This window comes from Phodopus roborovskii, unplaced genomic scaffold, assembly GCF_943737965.1.
Source record: "Phodopus roborovskii unplaced genomic scaffold, PHOROB, whole genome shotgun sequence".
NCBI classification, from domain to species: domain Eukaryota; kingdom Metazoa; phylum Chordata; class Mammalia; order Rodentia; family Cricetidae; genus Phodopus; species Phodopus roborovskii.
In genome coordinates this window covers 18,440,449-18,458,101 of record NW_026126418.1, presented here as the reverse complement: position 1 = coordinate 18,458,101, position 17,653 = coordinate 18,440,449, and the positions used below count along the sequence as shown (strand labels likewise).

At 33.7% G+C, this 17,653-nt stretch overlaps 1 protein-coding gene across 1 annotated transcript; it reads right to left on the bottom strand.

Moving 5' to 3' along the window:
* Positions 1-242: 242 nt before the first annotated feature.
* LOC127221830 (olfactory receptor 4P4) lies at positions 243-4,176 on the bottom strand. Its single transcript, XM_051183818.1, has 2 exons — positions 4,164-4,176; positions 243-1,150 (listed from the first exon to the last, which is right to left on the bottom strand). The coding sequence occupies exons 1-2, from the start codon at positions 4,174-4,176 to the stop codon at positions 243-245; spliced, it is 921 nt and encodes a 306-aa protein (XP_051039775.1).
* Between the last annotated feature and the right edge of the window lie 13,477 nt (positions 4,177-17,653).

The following is a 17,653-nucleotide window of genomic DNA, read 5'->3' as shown; positions in this document are numbered from 1 at the left end:
GGGAAATGGCAGGCCCTGGAAGAATTAAAATTCACAAATTCAACACATGGTTTACACAGAAATGAACCTCAATTCACTGAAAGTCACACTACAGCAAAAAAGAAAGGAAAATAAAGGACACAAACAGTAATTATGAACAGTTATTAAAATATCATAAGCAAAGACAAGAACAAGACAGTTGTAGAAATGCTTAATATTCACATATATACATTTTTTCATGTCTTCCTTGGAACATGCTTCTTCTACAAAGATATTTGATGATAACATATTTTCTTTATGGCATTCTTCATCTCGTTGTTTCTCAGTGTGTAGATCAGAGGGTTGAACATGGGAGCTATAATAGTGTAGAAAAGAGCAAACACTTTGTCTTCTGGGAATGTTGTATTTGGTCTGATGTAAATGAAGAGAACAGGCACAAAAAACAAGAACATAACAGTTATATGGGAACTACACGTGGAGAGAGCCTTGGAACGGCTTTCTGCAGGGTAACCTCTAATGGTGTATAATATCAGACAGTAAGAGAACATCAAAATTACAAATGTAACCAAAGCAATTAGGCCTGAATCAACAATGACAAAGAGACCAATTCTATGTGTTTCAGTGCAAGACAACTTCAGTAACGGGTACACATCACAAAAGTAGTGATCTATCTCATTATTATCACAAAAGGACAAAAAGGTAATGAGAAGAGACTGACTGGCTGAGTGAAGAAATCCTCCAGTGCAACAGACAGCAAGGATTTCAATGCATCTCTGTCTATTCATAATGATAGTGTAGTGCAGAGGCCTGCAGATGGCAACATAGCGATCATAGGCCATTGCTGTGAGAATGAAGATCTCAATGGCTCCAAGAAAATGAAGAACAAAGAGCTGTGTCATGCAGTTATTATAGGAAATGACCTTCCTCTCTGCCAGTAAATCAGTCAGAAGTTTGGGTGTCACTGTGGATGTGTAGCAAAGATCAGAAAGTGACAAGTGATTGAGGAAGAAATACATAGGTTGGTCAACAAGCTGAGTGAATGTGATAGAAATCATTACAAGCAAATTGCCCATCCAAATAGCCATGTAGCAAACTAGAAATAGTACAAAGCAAAATACTTCAATGTGTTGGTTTTTAGAAAGCCCCAAAAGAACAAACACAGTAACATTCCCCATAGTTCAGTGCAATAGAAATACATGGCCGGTCCCTGAAAAGACAGATGCATTGATGAATGTCAGTAATATAAAGATCATAGATGATTTACATTGGTATGAACCTGTGTTTGAGGGACTAATTCACAGAATGTACATCAGCTATAACATGAATAAAGCTGAATTCAGTTAATAAAACAATGAAAGGGAGGTTTAGAATGAGGATTAGTTGCTAAAAGTTTTCAATATATAGCTAAGCCTTTATAAAAGATGAGTTTGGGGTCCTTATAGACTCAGAATTTGATGAAGATAAAAGTATAAAACAAAGCCCACATAAGGTGTAAACTTAAATAATAGCTGTAGTTTTGACCTACAGAATACATTGTATTTTGAATTCAGTTAGACATGTAGAAAACAAAGTTGAACAAAATTGATATGCATAGAAAAGTGTATGTACAATTATGTACGTGCACACGTGTGTGTGTGTGTGTGTGTGTGTGTGTGTGTGTGTGTGTGTGTGTAGTGGAAAACAAGTACTCATTTTTGGATAATTAGTCAGGTTTCTGTAGACATGGTTCAGTGGTTAGAGTGAGTATGGCTCTTGTACAGGATCTGAGTTCAGTTCTTAGCACCCATATGAGATGGCTCATAAGCACACCTGTTCCAGGAATCTTATGCCCATATAAAGGCACATAGGTCTACACACTATAATAAAGTAATATTAATAATTCCCTCTCTTTTTTTCCTATTATTTTACTTGATTTAGGACCATATTGTTAATACTTTATAATCCAAGGATATTTAAGTCTGTGGGCATTTCATTAAAAATAAAACACTGAATTCAATGCAACATGGAAGTTAAATTAAAATCTAGTTGAAAACAAATTCTTTCATACAATTTTGCTTTAAAAATATTTTATATCAATATATAAATACATCATTTCCACCATTTCATTTTTCCCACCAACACATGCCAAATCCCACTCATTACTTCATCTATAATACCACAGCAGTGTGGCTTCCTAAACATGATCTGAAACGAAGCACTAGACATGCTAACAGAGAAGGGAAAGATTCCCCAACAAACATTCAAAGAACAACAGGCAAACAAGGAATGCAAAGAGTGAAAGAAATGTTTTTCTTATGGATGAGATCCCTAATTGGTTGCCTAATACCAAGTGGTCAGTCCTGAAATCATATACATATAATTATACAGATAACACAAGTTCTATCTATATATTTATATATTATATAATACTTATATAGTTAAATGACATATAATTAAATAAAAGTTTATTTCCTCTTATATGCATTAAATGAATTCCCCCATTCCTAATTTGTATTTTATCCAACATGTGCCACTTGTCAAAACTATAAGAATCTTGATTTGAATATTTCAGAAACAAGTTATATAAAGTTACCTGTGTTTGCATATACCTGACTACTAGGTTCTATATTCAAATTATATTCTGTATGCATAATTGGATAATAGTTACTCTTTTTCTGTTAATCAAGTTTATCTTTTAGGTTTGGTAATCAGCCTAGAAATAGTCATTAAATGGGTGTGAATGACAAATAAATTAATAAATTATCAGTGACTTCTTAGCCAGAGATTGTTAAGATCTGAAACTATAATTTAAACTCTGATGGTACAGAATTCAGTATATCTGACTTTGCAGAAATTGCCACTTCATGTCACAAGATAGCGTAAGTGAGGTTGTAAAAGATTTACCAGTTAAATTTGTTATATCAAAACAAAATTATTTTTTACTGAAGATCACGGAGAAAATTGATAAAGTAATATTAATTTATTGATCAAATATAAAATGACAACCAAACAGGATTTGATTTAGAAAACTGAGATTGTGGGTTAAAGATTGCTAGTACTTCTTTTTTTTTTTTTTTTCAAGAGGACAAAATGCTATTATTTTAATATAGAAGTCATTCTGGTAGAGGGGAAATCAAATACAATCACATCTTAGTATGTAAAGAAATGCATTTACACATTTGTGATATGCCAATCTGTATTTTAATGGAAAATAAAAGAAGTACAGCAATAAATATGATCCCCTGCCATTTTCCATTTTCCAACCTCATGTGGCTCTACCAGTCAAATCAAATTAAATTAATTCCCCTCAAAGTAAATATTGGCTTTATATTGTTTCTTTGTTGACTTTTCACTCATGTTGCAATTTTATGCTATCAGCAGCTACAACACAAATTAACATTTCAAGTCCAGCCTTGGTGACACATGCTTGTAATCTTGCAATCTTATGAAGCAGCAACAGGGGAATTCCCACAGTTCAAGATCAGCATGGTCTATACAGTAAGACCCAGACTCAAAGAATAACAGGAAAAATATAACTTTTGAACACTCTAGGGCATGAGGTTTCCATAGGCAGCAAGGGTATCCTTTCCTGTTACTTATTTTAAATGGGCTATTTTTCCAGCACGACAGTTCAATAATCCTTCAGTTAAAGTAGAGTGATAAGTGTTAGGATATACCAAATTGTTGTGAGCTATCTTTGTGAGGCTGATTGCTAGTACTTCTAATTTAGTATCATTTTCAATAGTGTTGGAAGAATAACAGAATTGTTAATTAACAACTCACTTGCCTTTATAATAATTTTGATTCCAACTAAGGGTAAAATTGTGATATTTACTGAAAACATCTTTTGTATAATCTAATAAATTTAATATCATTTCTCATTTACTCATTTGTTAGATTCCCTTCCAATTTCTTTGTTGTCAACTAAGGTAACCATGTTAACTCCTAAAATAAAAATGAAAACATTATCATTTTAATTACTGCTGAGAAAGAATTAATTTATTTCTGCAATGTTATTTCAAGATTTACAATTATATTATATCCAAACCACTGAATTCTGATATTTAAAATGTAATTAATTTTTAAACATGTGAAACTGAAACAACTAGGGCTAATTATAGTTTTAGTGTGATAAAATATCTGACCCTCTTAAGCTATTTTCATGAAACATCAGTAGGTATAACTCTCACTTAGTATTCAATCCTTCCTACACTCCATGTTCCTATGCTCCCTAATATAATTATTACTTTAAATGAAATAAAACTAAAAACTATTTGTAAACCAATTTTACTGAAGTGCATACTAAGTCATGAATATCATAATTATTAACTATTGTCTTGTAGTTAAACCTAGTAAAGTGTAATCTAAAGCAATGCAAGTAAAACTTCTAGATACCTATACTATAATACATTTATTTCTACTACAACTTAAAACAGAGGTTCGATGCCTCAAACATTTCAACTTAAGTCTTTGAAGCTGAAAGCTCAATATGCATTTGATATTTGTAAATTTAACCTACAAAAGAGAACATGGCTTACATGCTTCCTCAAATAGTAAGAAAAATCCACATATATAAAATCCCAGCCAACTTTCATGACTCTGTGATTTTTGTCATGTAATCATTTTCCTCCAATGATAGTAGTGCTGGTAAGTACATTTATAACTATGGCTTTTAGCAGTAGCTGGTTTGAAATAAATAACTTTCAACTTTAGATGAGTTTGTTAGAGAGTAACTCAGTACAGCAAGGATGCTTAAATGATTCTGTCTAGTCTTCTTATTTTTCCTGATATCCTTCCAGTGTAGGGTAAGTATAAATCCTTATACTTGTTGAATTATGGAAATAAATTACATCATATATGTAATTAGTGGGTAAATAATTATTCAATGATTACATAATCCTAACCACATTCTACATCAGACGAGACAACTAAAAACAGCCAAGTTTAGAGTGGCTTGCATGTGCCTAATTAGTACTTTCTGAAGTTTACCACAGCCAATTCTCTTTTTATGAGAGTTAGAAATTTTGTTTGTCCTTTTCCCTTTCTTTACCTCTGAGGATTAAGGAAATAACAAGTGGTTGTTGCCAGAATTCATTTCATGCTTCAATTTCTGCTTCTGAATTTTGTGACAGATTGTGAATAACTTTATGTTTAACCAATACTCTGTTGAAATACCAAACTCTTTAGTGATAGTTTTCTTGATATGAAAATTTCTACCTAGGTAGGCATCATTTCCCTGTTGTGTCCACTCATCTTTATGAATGTCACATTATAAACGCTATGGAAACATTTTGAGTATATCTCAAATTAGGTTTTTCTCCAAATCAAAACAGATACCTCTATTTAACTTTTACTCATATCATACAGAATAATGGGAGGGGAAATATTTATATTAACTGATTGCATATTTCATACTTTGTGTGCCCTTTATTTCATTTCCTTTATACTGTTTTCTGCCTTTCCAATTTGATATTTTAATATTCCTCTAATACATTTTTTCAGAAATTTTTAATCTTCGTATATTTGTCTCCCTCTCTCTATATAGTCTAGTAGCTGCTTACAGGAAAATATCTTACATCTTTTTAAGACAATTCACATCTGTCACTCAACATATGTTCACACAAAATAGGGGTCATGTTCATAAAAGAAAAAACAATCTTAGGATAAGTGGAATTAGTTAAAAATCCAAATTAGTCAAATCACAATATCTATTTCTATCACTAATATTATTTACATTTTTTGGTTTTGACCCTAGCCTTTATTGGCTGAGCCATCTCTCCAGACCATACTAAAATTATTTAAAAAGAAAACCAGACTCATAAAATCACTGGATGCTTTATAAATTAAGAAACAATCTAAAATAGTTATTTGTCTTTAATTCTATTTATTGATTTTTTTCCTTTCCTTGAATTTACCTGACAACATTATAAACTTACCAGATTAATTTCCTGCAGAGCCAAGTATCAGAGAAGCTGAAGCTCGCACTGGATGTGGGTTTTAAATAGTCATCCAGTCACACATGACGTTGCTGGTGATGTAGGCATCCCAGGCATTGTGAAATCCAGGTTTTGTGGTGAAAACAAATGTAAATTTGGATTTTTTGAAAGATATATCAACTCCATGTTCTCTACAGTTTTCTAAGGGAAGAGAATACCTTTGACTTCTATGTCAACGGCATTATTTTCCTTGTTGATAGTATAATTTCTAAAGAAAAAATATCTAGTGTCCTTTATTATTGTTTCAGTGGTTTAGGAAACTTGTAGTTAATGAATTATTGAAAACATACTTCCAATTTTCATAAGTTTAATGTGTCATTTCTTCACATATGTCTCATTCATCACTAAGAAGTATAGTTAATGTATGATTTCTTAAAAATACGTTTTTAATTGTAATGGAATTGTATTACTTTCCACCTGCCCCTTCTTCCCTTCATCCCCTCCAAGGTAGTCTCCCTCACACCCCTCTCTGTCTCCTTCACTTTCAAGTTGACAGCTTCCTTTTCTTTTCTTTTTTCTTTCCTTCTTTTTTTTTTTTTTTTTTTTTTTTTGATATAATGCTCTTGGCTTGTTACTAGCATTTCTTATTGGCTATCTTTGTCTTGAATATTAACCCATTTCTATTAATCTAAGTATTTCCACGTGGTCTCATCTTACCAGAGAGGGGGCCCAGAGTTGTACCCTGTTGGTACTACAACTTGAAACTTGAAACTCCTCCCTACTACTTCCTGAAACCTCCTTGTCTCCTAGTCCTGCCTATCTTGCTTTCTTATTGGCCAACAGAGCTTTATTCAGTAACCAATAAAAGAAACATATTTACAGAATGACATCTCCAATCATCTTCTCTTTTCTGTCTAAATAAAAAGAAGGGTTTTAACTTTACATAGTAAAATATATAACAAAACGGCTATCAAATAAGAACCACAGTTAACAATGTTCAATCCATTAACATTTAGTAAGATTTAAAGAGTTCTACCCTGTTGGTCCTATATCTTGAAACTCACCTTCCTTTTATTTATTGTTGTCTCACACACACACAAACACACTCATAAAATAATGTACACACATGTGTATTTACATAGTTTTGTTCATTTACTTCTTTCAAATTCACATTAATCCTTATGGTTTAGAATAAAATTATGATAGGTTAAAGCATATAAAGGATTCCAATATACTTAATCATGGTAGGACATATCTCTTGCATAAGATTGTGATGATTTCAATTCTAACCTAGCATACAGGTACCTGTGCTAAAACAGGGAAGGAGGAACATTGATGTAGAAGCATGGCAAATTTTAACATTAACATCTATAGTTACTTGAATATCAAGCATACTATTTCTACAAACATACACTGACAATGCATCACAAAAGGGCTTTAAATGGAAAAAGAAAGACTAAAAGTGACAGAAGAAAGTCTTCTGAGTAAAACTAAATCCATTAATAATTTTTAAAGGTACATGATATTAGTAGTAAACCCAAGACCCTCATCCTGCAAAATGTTAAAATTATTTTTAAAAGCTAATGCTCTAAAGTATTGATGTTTCCAACCATGGCATTATCTGTCTCTTACTATAAAATAAATTGTAAAGACAAAAGAAATAAAGAAGACGCAAAAAGGAGAAAAGGCATTTAAAATTTATTATTTAAAGTTCCAGTAATAGTAAAAAAAATAAGATCGGGCATGGGAGGGAGAGGGAACTGTGATATATATGTAAAATAAGAAAAATAATATATATATATATATATATATACATATATATATATATAATTAAGATTAGAAGATTCTAATAAATAATGAGGGCTATTGAAAAATTATAGAATGTTTTAAATCTGGAAAGAGCATATATCAAGGAGATTAAGAAGAGGGATTGTGTTCTATAGAGAGAAGGAACAAATATTTTACTTGTACAATTATTAATCTGGATATATTTTGTAAGAAAATAATCTCTTTTCAATAAAATGCAAGAATAAAAATAAAGAATTAATGGATTTATGAATAATTATGAAAACAAATTTGTTCTGTGAAAAAAAATTCTTAAGTAAGTATAAATTAAGAAATATAATAGGTAGGTACTAAAGAAGGAGATGAGCTTTTGTTTATGATTTTAATTTGTAGATAACAATTTTATTTAAAATATGAATATAAATGTACCTATAGATATATAAAAGTACCTGAAATTCATTACAAAGGATATAGTTATATAATAATCATTAATGACAATGACAGTCTTAATTCCTGTCCTAGTTTTAATTGGTACACATATACTAAAGCTGAAGTGGCATATCCATCATATTTTCCATACTGAAACTTACATTATACTTGTGGCTTAAGCAAATGGAAGAAAAGAATGGATGAGGTACATCTACACAATGGAATACTACTCTGCAGAAAAAACTAATGGTATCTTGAAATTCGCAGGCAAGTGGATGGCACTTGAAGAAACCATAATAAATGAGGTAACCCAGTCACAAAAAGAGGAACACAGTATGTACTCACTCATATATGGATTTTAGACCTAGATGAAATGATCACCAGCCTATAATTCACACCACCAGAGGAACTAGGATACAAGGTGTATTCTAAGAGATTCATAGAAAGTCCCTCACAGAACTGGGAAGGGACAAGTTCCCCAGAGCTCAGGGGAAGTGGGGGGGGCAGCAAATGGAGAGAGAAGTAGGAGAAAACAAGGGGGAGGAAAGGAAAACATGTGTGACCAGGAAGATGGAGCCTGGTTAGTAATAGAAGACAGTAGAGAGAGAGAGAGAGAGAGAGAGAGAGAGAGAGAGAGAGAGAGAGAGAGAGAACCTAAAAAAGGGAGACAATATTGGTTTGAAGATAAAATTGAACTCAAAGAAAGGTCTAGAGAACTACAAGACTGCTGCCAATTAATCCCTGGTATTGAAAATTAAGATTTTTAAATATTTTATTCCCTATTGGGAAAAATGGATATCCATAGTTGTGCATTCAAAGGCCCGAGAACATAGCCTCAAGGTTCACAAAGGTAATGAAGGGGTAGCCCAGAAGTCTTATAATAATTGCAGAGAAACTACCTGCGGTTAAGGACACATGTGAAAAGTATATGTAGTGACATTTTGGCAAGGAATGTCCATGAGACTCTCAAAACATACAACCTTTTACTTTTGCCCTTATTTGTTACCCCTTTTGATCACCCCAGAGTTAGAAAATAAGTCCCTCTTGATAAAGAAATAATTCACTTCTGAAACAGTACCCAAAGACCCTGAATTAAATTTCACCTGGATGTCTTCTCACTGAGGACTAGCTTTCTTGATTCCAGAAGGCATGATGCAAACTTCTAAAAGAGAGAAGCTACTAAAACTCCTATACACCTACAATGCCTATTAAAAAAATTAACTACTGGCATGAGTAAAAAACACTAAGGATCTAGTAGTTGAATGCATTATTTGGCAGGAAAAAGTCTCTAATTGAACTTAAGTAATGCTTCACAATTTGAATACCATGCCTAGTATTGGAGACCTACCTAAATAGTCAGTTCTAGTGAAGTCATGGATATTAAGAAGAATCTACATCTACTGCTTTACTAAAACAACACAATCCTTAGCAATAATATGAATGTTTATCTTAATACCAACAAGTGAATGTAGTCTTTATCCTCCAACAAGGAATCTGCAAGACACAGAGATCATTACTAAAATCTATTACCAATTAAAATTCAGAGTTGTGGAATCCCATCTCAATGGGTACATTTACAAATCACTCCCATCCCTAAGGCTCAGGGAACATTATGAAAAGAGACTGGAAGGATTGCAAGATCCAGGGCATCAGAAAATTTGCTATGACACTGTTTAGACCTGGAAAGTCAGAGGACACACCCATAAAATCTGACTAATATGACAGCCTAAACATCAGATGAAAGATAGTAGAATAGAAAACAGAGGGGGAGGGAGAAGTGCATGTTGACTACCAGATCTCAACCCTTCATAAAGAACTACAGGCCATTAATGGGTCTTGAGAGTGGAAGGAATAGTCTTTCCCAGGAAAGAGCCCACATATTCATTATCTAGTACCAAGAAAAGGGGTCAGCCCTGAAAATATGCATGCAAGTAACAGCAAACTGTCTGATCATGTTCAATTTAGGAATACAAACACACACAAATACACACACACACACACACAAAGATATATATATATATATATATATATATATATATATATATATAATTGATGAAAGAAAGAGGTCATCATTTTGAAAGAAGGGGTATATGGGAGAGTTTGGAGGAAAGAAAATGAAGAAATAAACACTCTAATTAATTTTAAACAGACATGAAATACTATTCAAAATATATAAAACAACCAACTCTGTTACCCAATCCCAAATGATACATTTACATTATAATTCCTACATGTTCCAGGAAATTACTAAGAAATTGAAGGAAACTATGAAAGTTTTCTGAATTTAAATATTTTAAATAATCTATTAAATGCTAGACTAAACAACACATTTAATTTGATGCAGGCATTTGTAAATCTAAAATCTATGTTCTTATTATTTAATTTCACTTTTTGCCTTGTTCTGTAGGCAAAAATGACCCCACATGCATTGTACATTATTAGTTCTTAAATAATATTTTGATCTGGTCCAACTACATTATAAAGAGTGAATTATTTCACTCTTAGATATAGTATTTAATTGCATATATTAATATCATAGTAAAAGAAGCAGCATTATGTGATATTTGAAACACTGCAGAAATAATGGAAGTAATTAAAGTAAGAAAAAAATAATATTTACATTCACAATTGTATATTTTTGATATCAGTGTTATCTTACATTGTCTCTTTTTTGTCATCCACAACAATATCTGATGACATAAAGAAACCTCCTATGTTTCTAAACCTTTAAAGAAATTCATATAGTAGTATGTATGTGAGCCTAAGAGGCACTAAAGACTCTGTTCAGTATACTAATTGAAAGTACAGGTAAGCAAGAAATTATCCCTCAAGTCATGTCTATTGTATATGGTAAATGCATTCAAAGTTCAGAATAATTATTATTCAGAGTCTGAATCCATCATTAAAATGCTATAAAGTACTCTTTATTGTACTAAGAAAATAATATTAAAAGACTAGATAATTAGGGAAAGAAACAAAGAAAACAAATTCTGTTGTATTCTTGAGATGTCTTTAACCCCTCTGGTCTTACAATTCTTACTCCTTCTCTTCCATAGGATTACCTGAGCCCTTCCAAATGTTTGGCTTTTGGTCTTGCTTCTGCATGATAACAATTTTATGGTGAGAAAATTGTTACAAAATATGTCAAAAGCTCCAAATTCAAAGGAGGGATGAAACTCAAAATACTGTGTGTGTGTGTGTGTGTGTGTGTGTGTGTGTGTATGAATATATATATATATGCATATGTATTCAAATATTTTTATCATTTTTAATTTGAAAACAATTTTTCACATTTTACATGCCAATCCCTGCTTTCCACACCTTCCCACTGTCCCATTACCCATTCACTTCTAGGTGAGAGTAAGGCTACCCATGGGGAGTTAACAAAGTCTAGCACATCTATTTGAGGCAAGCCCTCCCATCCAATGTTGCATAAATTTAGTGGAAGAAAAATAATAAATCATACTGGGACATATGCATACAAATATACATTACATGTCCACATATAAATATATCTATCTGATTGTCATCTGTAAAGAGTAAGGATCCCTATAAAGGAAGCAAGCTCCAAAAATCTAGTTCAAAAACTAAGGATAAATCCTGGTCTCACTGTCCATGACCTCACAGATTGTCAGAGGACCCATGCAGGTTCCCCTGCTGTCAGTCTGGATTCAATGAGCTCACACAATCTCAGGTCATCTTTTCCTGTGGGCATCCCCCAAATGGTTTTACACCCTTTGTACACATTTTCACTCCTCCCTCTCTTTGAGTGGACTTGGAAAGCTCAGCCCAGTGCTGAGCTGTGAATCTCTGAATCTGCCTACTTCAGTTGCAGGATGAAGGTTCTATGATGATAATTCAGGTTGTCATCAACTACATCTTGTTACAGGGGAAGGTCATTTCAGGTACCCTCTCCACTAATGCTTAGGGTCTATTTATATCTTTGTATAGTTTAGGCTATGGTTCCATTGGGACAATATTTTACAATTATTATGTTCCAATGTTTCATAAAATTTAGTGGAAGAAAAATAATAGATCATACTGGGACATATGCATACAAATATTCAGTACATGTACACATATATCTATATCTATCTGTCATCAGTAAGGAGTAAGGTTTCTCTGCCCCCCACCTGGTCTTGTCCCGCCGCCGTGCCTGCCCAAATTAATATACTGTATTTGATATTATGCTGTTGGCCAGGTACTAGTTTCTTATCAGCTAGCTCTGTCTTAAGTATTAACCCATTTCTATGTATTTCCACGTGGTCTTACCAGCGAGAGGCGGCTGGCAGTTCTGCCTTCTCCAGACTCTCCATGTTGACTCCTCCTTACTCCTTCCTCTTTCCTCCTTGTCTCCTAGTCCCTCCTATCTCCTTTCCTATTGGCCAAAAGTGCTTTATTCATTAACCAGTATGAGAAACATATATACATAATGGTATCTCCCATCAGTCATCTATCTGCATAATCTATTAATATAGAAAAGATGTTTGAATATTCCAGTGGTTTGTTAATAAAATAACTGATGAGATGGCCTTTAGTGATAAATAATCTTTTATCAAATAGAGGGTAAATATTTAAATTTCTGTTCCTCTAAAAATAGTTGAGGATGAGGATTTCCACTTCTTCTCTAAGACTCTTGTGAGGAAGTCAAGCTTGAGATGCCCTACATGGCCAGTATGCATTTTTTGGATTTTAGCATCAATATTACTGACAGACTTCTATTGTTTATCTTGTATGTGCTGTTTAATCATGTCATCTGAAGTATACTGTTCTCTCCTTTTTGTTTGAATATTGTTTGTTCAGTTTTACCACTCTGAATGAGGAAAATTCATATTCTTCCAGTCCATAGACATTGCAAAAACTTGCTTGTTTATCACAGAGAAGCCAGATATGGCCCAGGATGAGAAGCAAATCATTTGGGCTCCAAGTTTTTGCCTGTCAGATGAATCTATTTTGTCACTAAAAGTAAGGGCAAAACAGCAGATATCTGCAGCAAGTTAACCCTGTCTATTCATGACAACTAAACTCATTAGAACCCCCCCACACACAAAGATTATAAAATTTCACTAAATTCCTCAGTGATTTTTTATTTCGGAAGATGAATGAATCCTTACTTATTTACTTTTATTACATTTGTTTTTCTGTGGGTCTGTGTTTGTACCTGTCTCTCTGTGTATCTGTTTCATATCTACATATTTCTGTTTTACTCCGTGCTCTCTCTCTCTCTCTCTCTCTCTCTCTCTCTCTCTCTCTCTCTCTCTCTCTCTGTGTGTGTGTGTATGTTTGTGTGTGTGTGTTTAGCATGGAATCTATGTGAAAGTCAAAGGGCATCTTAAAGGAGTCTGTTTTCTCTTTCTGTCATATAGGTTCTAGGCCTCAGACTCAAGTCATCAGGCTTCATAAAAGAACCTATTACAGCTGAGCATCTTACCAAATCCAGGAGAATAAACCTTAGTAGTGGGTGTTCTTTTATTTTGCATCCTTCAATTTTATAATATACTAATGAAAACACACCCACAAATTAATCATATTATTTTATGAACCTGATGTAAAAAAAAACCATATCTCTAATATCTCTAAATCTTTGTTTTTGAAGTCTGGTTTCCTAGGTGGGTTGTATCAATTAGTTTGCCTAGATATGTGTTTTCCTTTTTATAACCATTAAATTGTACTTTCTTTTCTTTCATCCCAAATGATGACTTTTCTTTAATTTTCATATCCTTGAATCTATACTATTAGAGGTGTTCTATTTCAATTTTACCTTCATTACAGAGATCCTATATTCAATATGCTAAGTAGTTTTTGTTCTTTTTATTTTTATAGTTCATAAAAACCATAAAAGTTACTTTTATCATGTTGCTTCTACTGAACAGCAATCAGGATTATTAAGGATCTTGTTTATCTCAGCCACTTGGAAGGAAGAAACTTGGGTGTGATTCAATGTAAAAATCAAACATATAACTCGAAATACATTTTTATGAAAGGGAAGACTTAACTGGATAACCAGTAATGAAAGTCACCACAGCAAAAACACATGAGTTAGCCATATGTCTACATGCTTTGCATGTATCAAGTATATTAACCTTTATAACAACCCAGTAGAAGGAGATTGCTGTATTTCACATAACCACATGTAGATACTGTCTATGGTGCTGAAGCTTTATATCTGTAGTGGGAAGAGAAGTGGTATTCGAGTGTGCTCATCAAGGTGGCACACTCCTGTCACTTGGCCTCACTGACAACACTACAAATCTAGCTGGGAACTGATTTCTGTCATTTGAGGTTTAATTAATCTAAGTTGTGTGAAGCTCACCTCTGAACATTATGTGACATGATGAATTTTTTTTCTGAAGATGTCTATTACTAACTAATAGAACCTTAAATTACTAATTAATTGATTTAAATTCATCATTTTAGTTTTTTGAAATGAGATATATTTTTATTCAGGGCTTTCTGATTATTTTACCCTTCCTCAACACATTCCAGATTCCACTAACCTACTTACCCACCCTAACCCAGAACCTTTGTTGCTCAGTGTCCTTAGAAAACGATTCAGTACCTAAAAGAAAGAAAAAATTATGAAAAATTAAGATAAAAGTAAAAAACAAATAAACATGTAAAATAGAAGCTCTATTCCTATTAAGGTAACCTCCTTATGGGACTAGATTTTCTACTTCTATTCAGATTCCTAGCACTTTTGTAGAAGAGTCCACATGAGAACATCTTTTTCTGGTGTTGTACCTTTGCTAGCCTTGACTTAGATTTAAAGAATCACCTGTACAAACATTTGTTTTACTTACTGGGAACATCAGGCTAACTGGCTTTTGTGGGCTATAGAGACTAAAAACCAATGAAATTGAAGAAGTTTTTAAAAAATTACTTGATCACTAAACATGTTCTCATTAATCCAAACTACAGTTGAAGTTGTTTAAATAGTTAAAACATGCAATATATTTACAATTATAAATTTTGATGGGTCAGTTGTAAGGGGTACGGTTTTTCCGCCCACCGCCTGGTATTGTTCTGCCACTGCGCCAGCCCCAAATAATATGCAGAGACTCTGTATTTGATACAATGCTGTTGGCCCGGTTACTTGTTTCTTATCGGCTAGCTCTGCCTTAATTATTAACCCATTTCTGCTGATCTATGTATTTCTCTTACCGGGGAGCCGGTGGCATACTGCTTTCTCCAGACTTTCCATCTTGACCCCTCCTCCCTACTTCCTATTTCCTCCTTGTCTCCTAGTCCCTCCTATCTTCCTTTCCTATTGGCCAACAGTGCTTTATTATTAGCCAGTATGAGAAACATATATACATAATGGCATCTCCCATCATCTCCTCTTTTCTGTCTAAATAAAAAGAAGGGTTTTAGCCTTAACATAGCAAAATATATCAGACAAATAAGAATCACAGTTAACAATATTTAGTCCATTAACATTTAGTAAGATTTAAGAAAATATTCCATCATCTATTTTATCTTGTGAGTCTAAAGTCCTATATGTACCTTATCATTGAATCCTAACTAAGGAAAACTATAACCATAACTATCTGTCTTCAACTCCTTCAAAGACCACAGAAGGATAGTATATAAACTCTAGAAATGACAGAGACATCTTGCCTTGTCAGTCACCTGAAGTTCTTCTGTAATCTTCCATCTTCAGCCCATAGGCCATAGTGTGTCTGACAGACTCTCCAGTAAAGCAGGAAACTTTAAACTGTCTTCTTGTATTGGCAGTTTGTCAGTCACTTTTCTCTGTGTCCTGCAGACTGTCTGGCAGCCTCTTCCATGAAGCAGATTTCTGTAGCAATGTCCATCTTGAATCAGCAGTCACTTTTCTGTGGGCCCTGCATGTCCAGTTTATATAGCACAAAGTCAAACAGTCCAGACAAGAGCAGTATCTTGTCCAAATGGCTAGTCTTGCCATATTGGAGGCAAACTTCATAACGCGTTTTTCAATGTCCATCTTCCTTTCTGACACAGGTGGTGTTGCCAGGAGCAATTGTGCCTCATTGTCAAGAAAAACCCTAAACCATTTTAAATGCCATATTCTGTAGGTCTTTGAAAGGTTTGAAGAATGCCTATCCATCTCAAATATATGTCTGTATATCTAGAAATACTAACTAACTTAACTATAAGTTCTAACTATCATAGGTAACTATCTATAATCTGTACTACATTATACATTACATTTCTAATTGAGCTCAATAAACACAATACCTAAACAAAAGGAGAAATATACATATCACCTTATTGACCTTAAATTGTATCAATAAATGAAAATCTGTTCCAAAACAAAGTATTCATATCTATATCATAATTCCCATTTTACCTTTAAAAAGATATTGGTTGTGATCATTAACCATTTATAACCAAGTCCATTTAAATGAAAACAAACATTTATAAACAATATTTGGGAATTTGGGCGTCGTTCTTTCCAAACTACTTCCCGCTGATAGGGGGCGCTGTCATGGGCATCCTAAGAAGACCCAGAAATCCTGGTTGTAGTCTGCAAGGCTGCTTTGTCCAAGCTGTTTTGAATGTTGGATCACCAGGAACTCTTGTTTCAGGGGGTCTGGCTTGCTCAAACAACATTAGTCTGGAAAGAATCCACAGCTTTTCATTTTCTGTGAAAACAAAAATAGAAATCCTTTTCCCCAGTAACTTGTCCTTAGACTTAAATTTTGGAGTCAAAGCATTTTTAAAATATATAAATTGAATTAATTCAGCAGCATTTCCTTTATCAGTTGTTATTATTTTCTCGGCAGTCAAACAATGCAGAGACAACACAATAGCATACAGTAACCAGATTCTCTCTTGAGTTTTTCATCTTTTTTCCCCAAGCCTATGTATTTTTTTAAAACACACTGTAAACTTCTAGCACCTTTTCTTAATGAGAATCTGTCTTACTGTAAATCTTTATCTTTTTCTGGCCATGAATCTTTATCTGTTAAACAACATTGTTAAAATGAAAGTCTTTGTTTCTGCCGCGGTTATCAAAGATGGTGGCGGGTAATTTTACCGCCAGCAATGAAAGCTGTGGTCACTGCCCTGGTCAACACTGCCGTCCAGCAGGCATGCTGCCAGCTTGGAGATGTGGTCACTGCCATAGCCATCTCTCATACACACCAATAAATTGTTAGCAGTGTTTTTTTTTTTTTTTTTTTTTTAAAGCCATGCGGTTTTTTGCAGCTTATGTTGAGTCAGGAAACCTCTCTTAAAGGAGCCGCACAATCTGCTTGTCTTTCGCAAGTAAGAGTTCAACCAAGAAAAATGCTGCTAGCAAGAAAGCTTGTTTGTCTTTGTTCCTTTGTTTCTAAAACCCTTTTTTTAAGCTTTTGTTAAATTTTAAGTGTAAGTTCTTATTAGCCACGTGGGCGCCATTTGTAAGGTGTAAGGTTTTTTCCGCCCACCGCCTGGTATTGTCCTGCCACCGCGCCAGCCCCAAATAATAGGCAGAGACTCTGTATTTGATACAATGCTGTTGGCCTGGTTACTTGTTTCTTATTGGCTAGCTCTGCCTTAATTATTAACCTATTTCTGCTGAT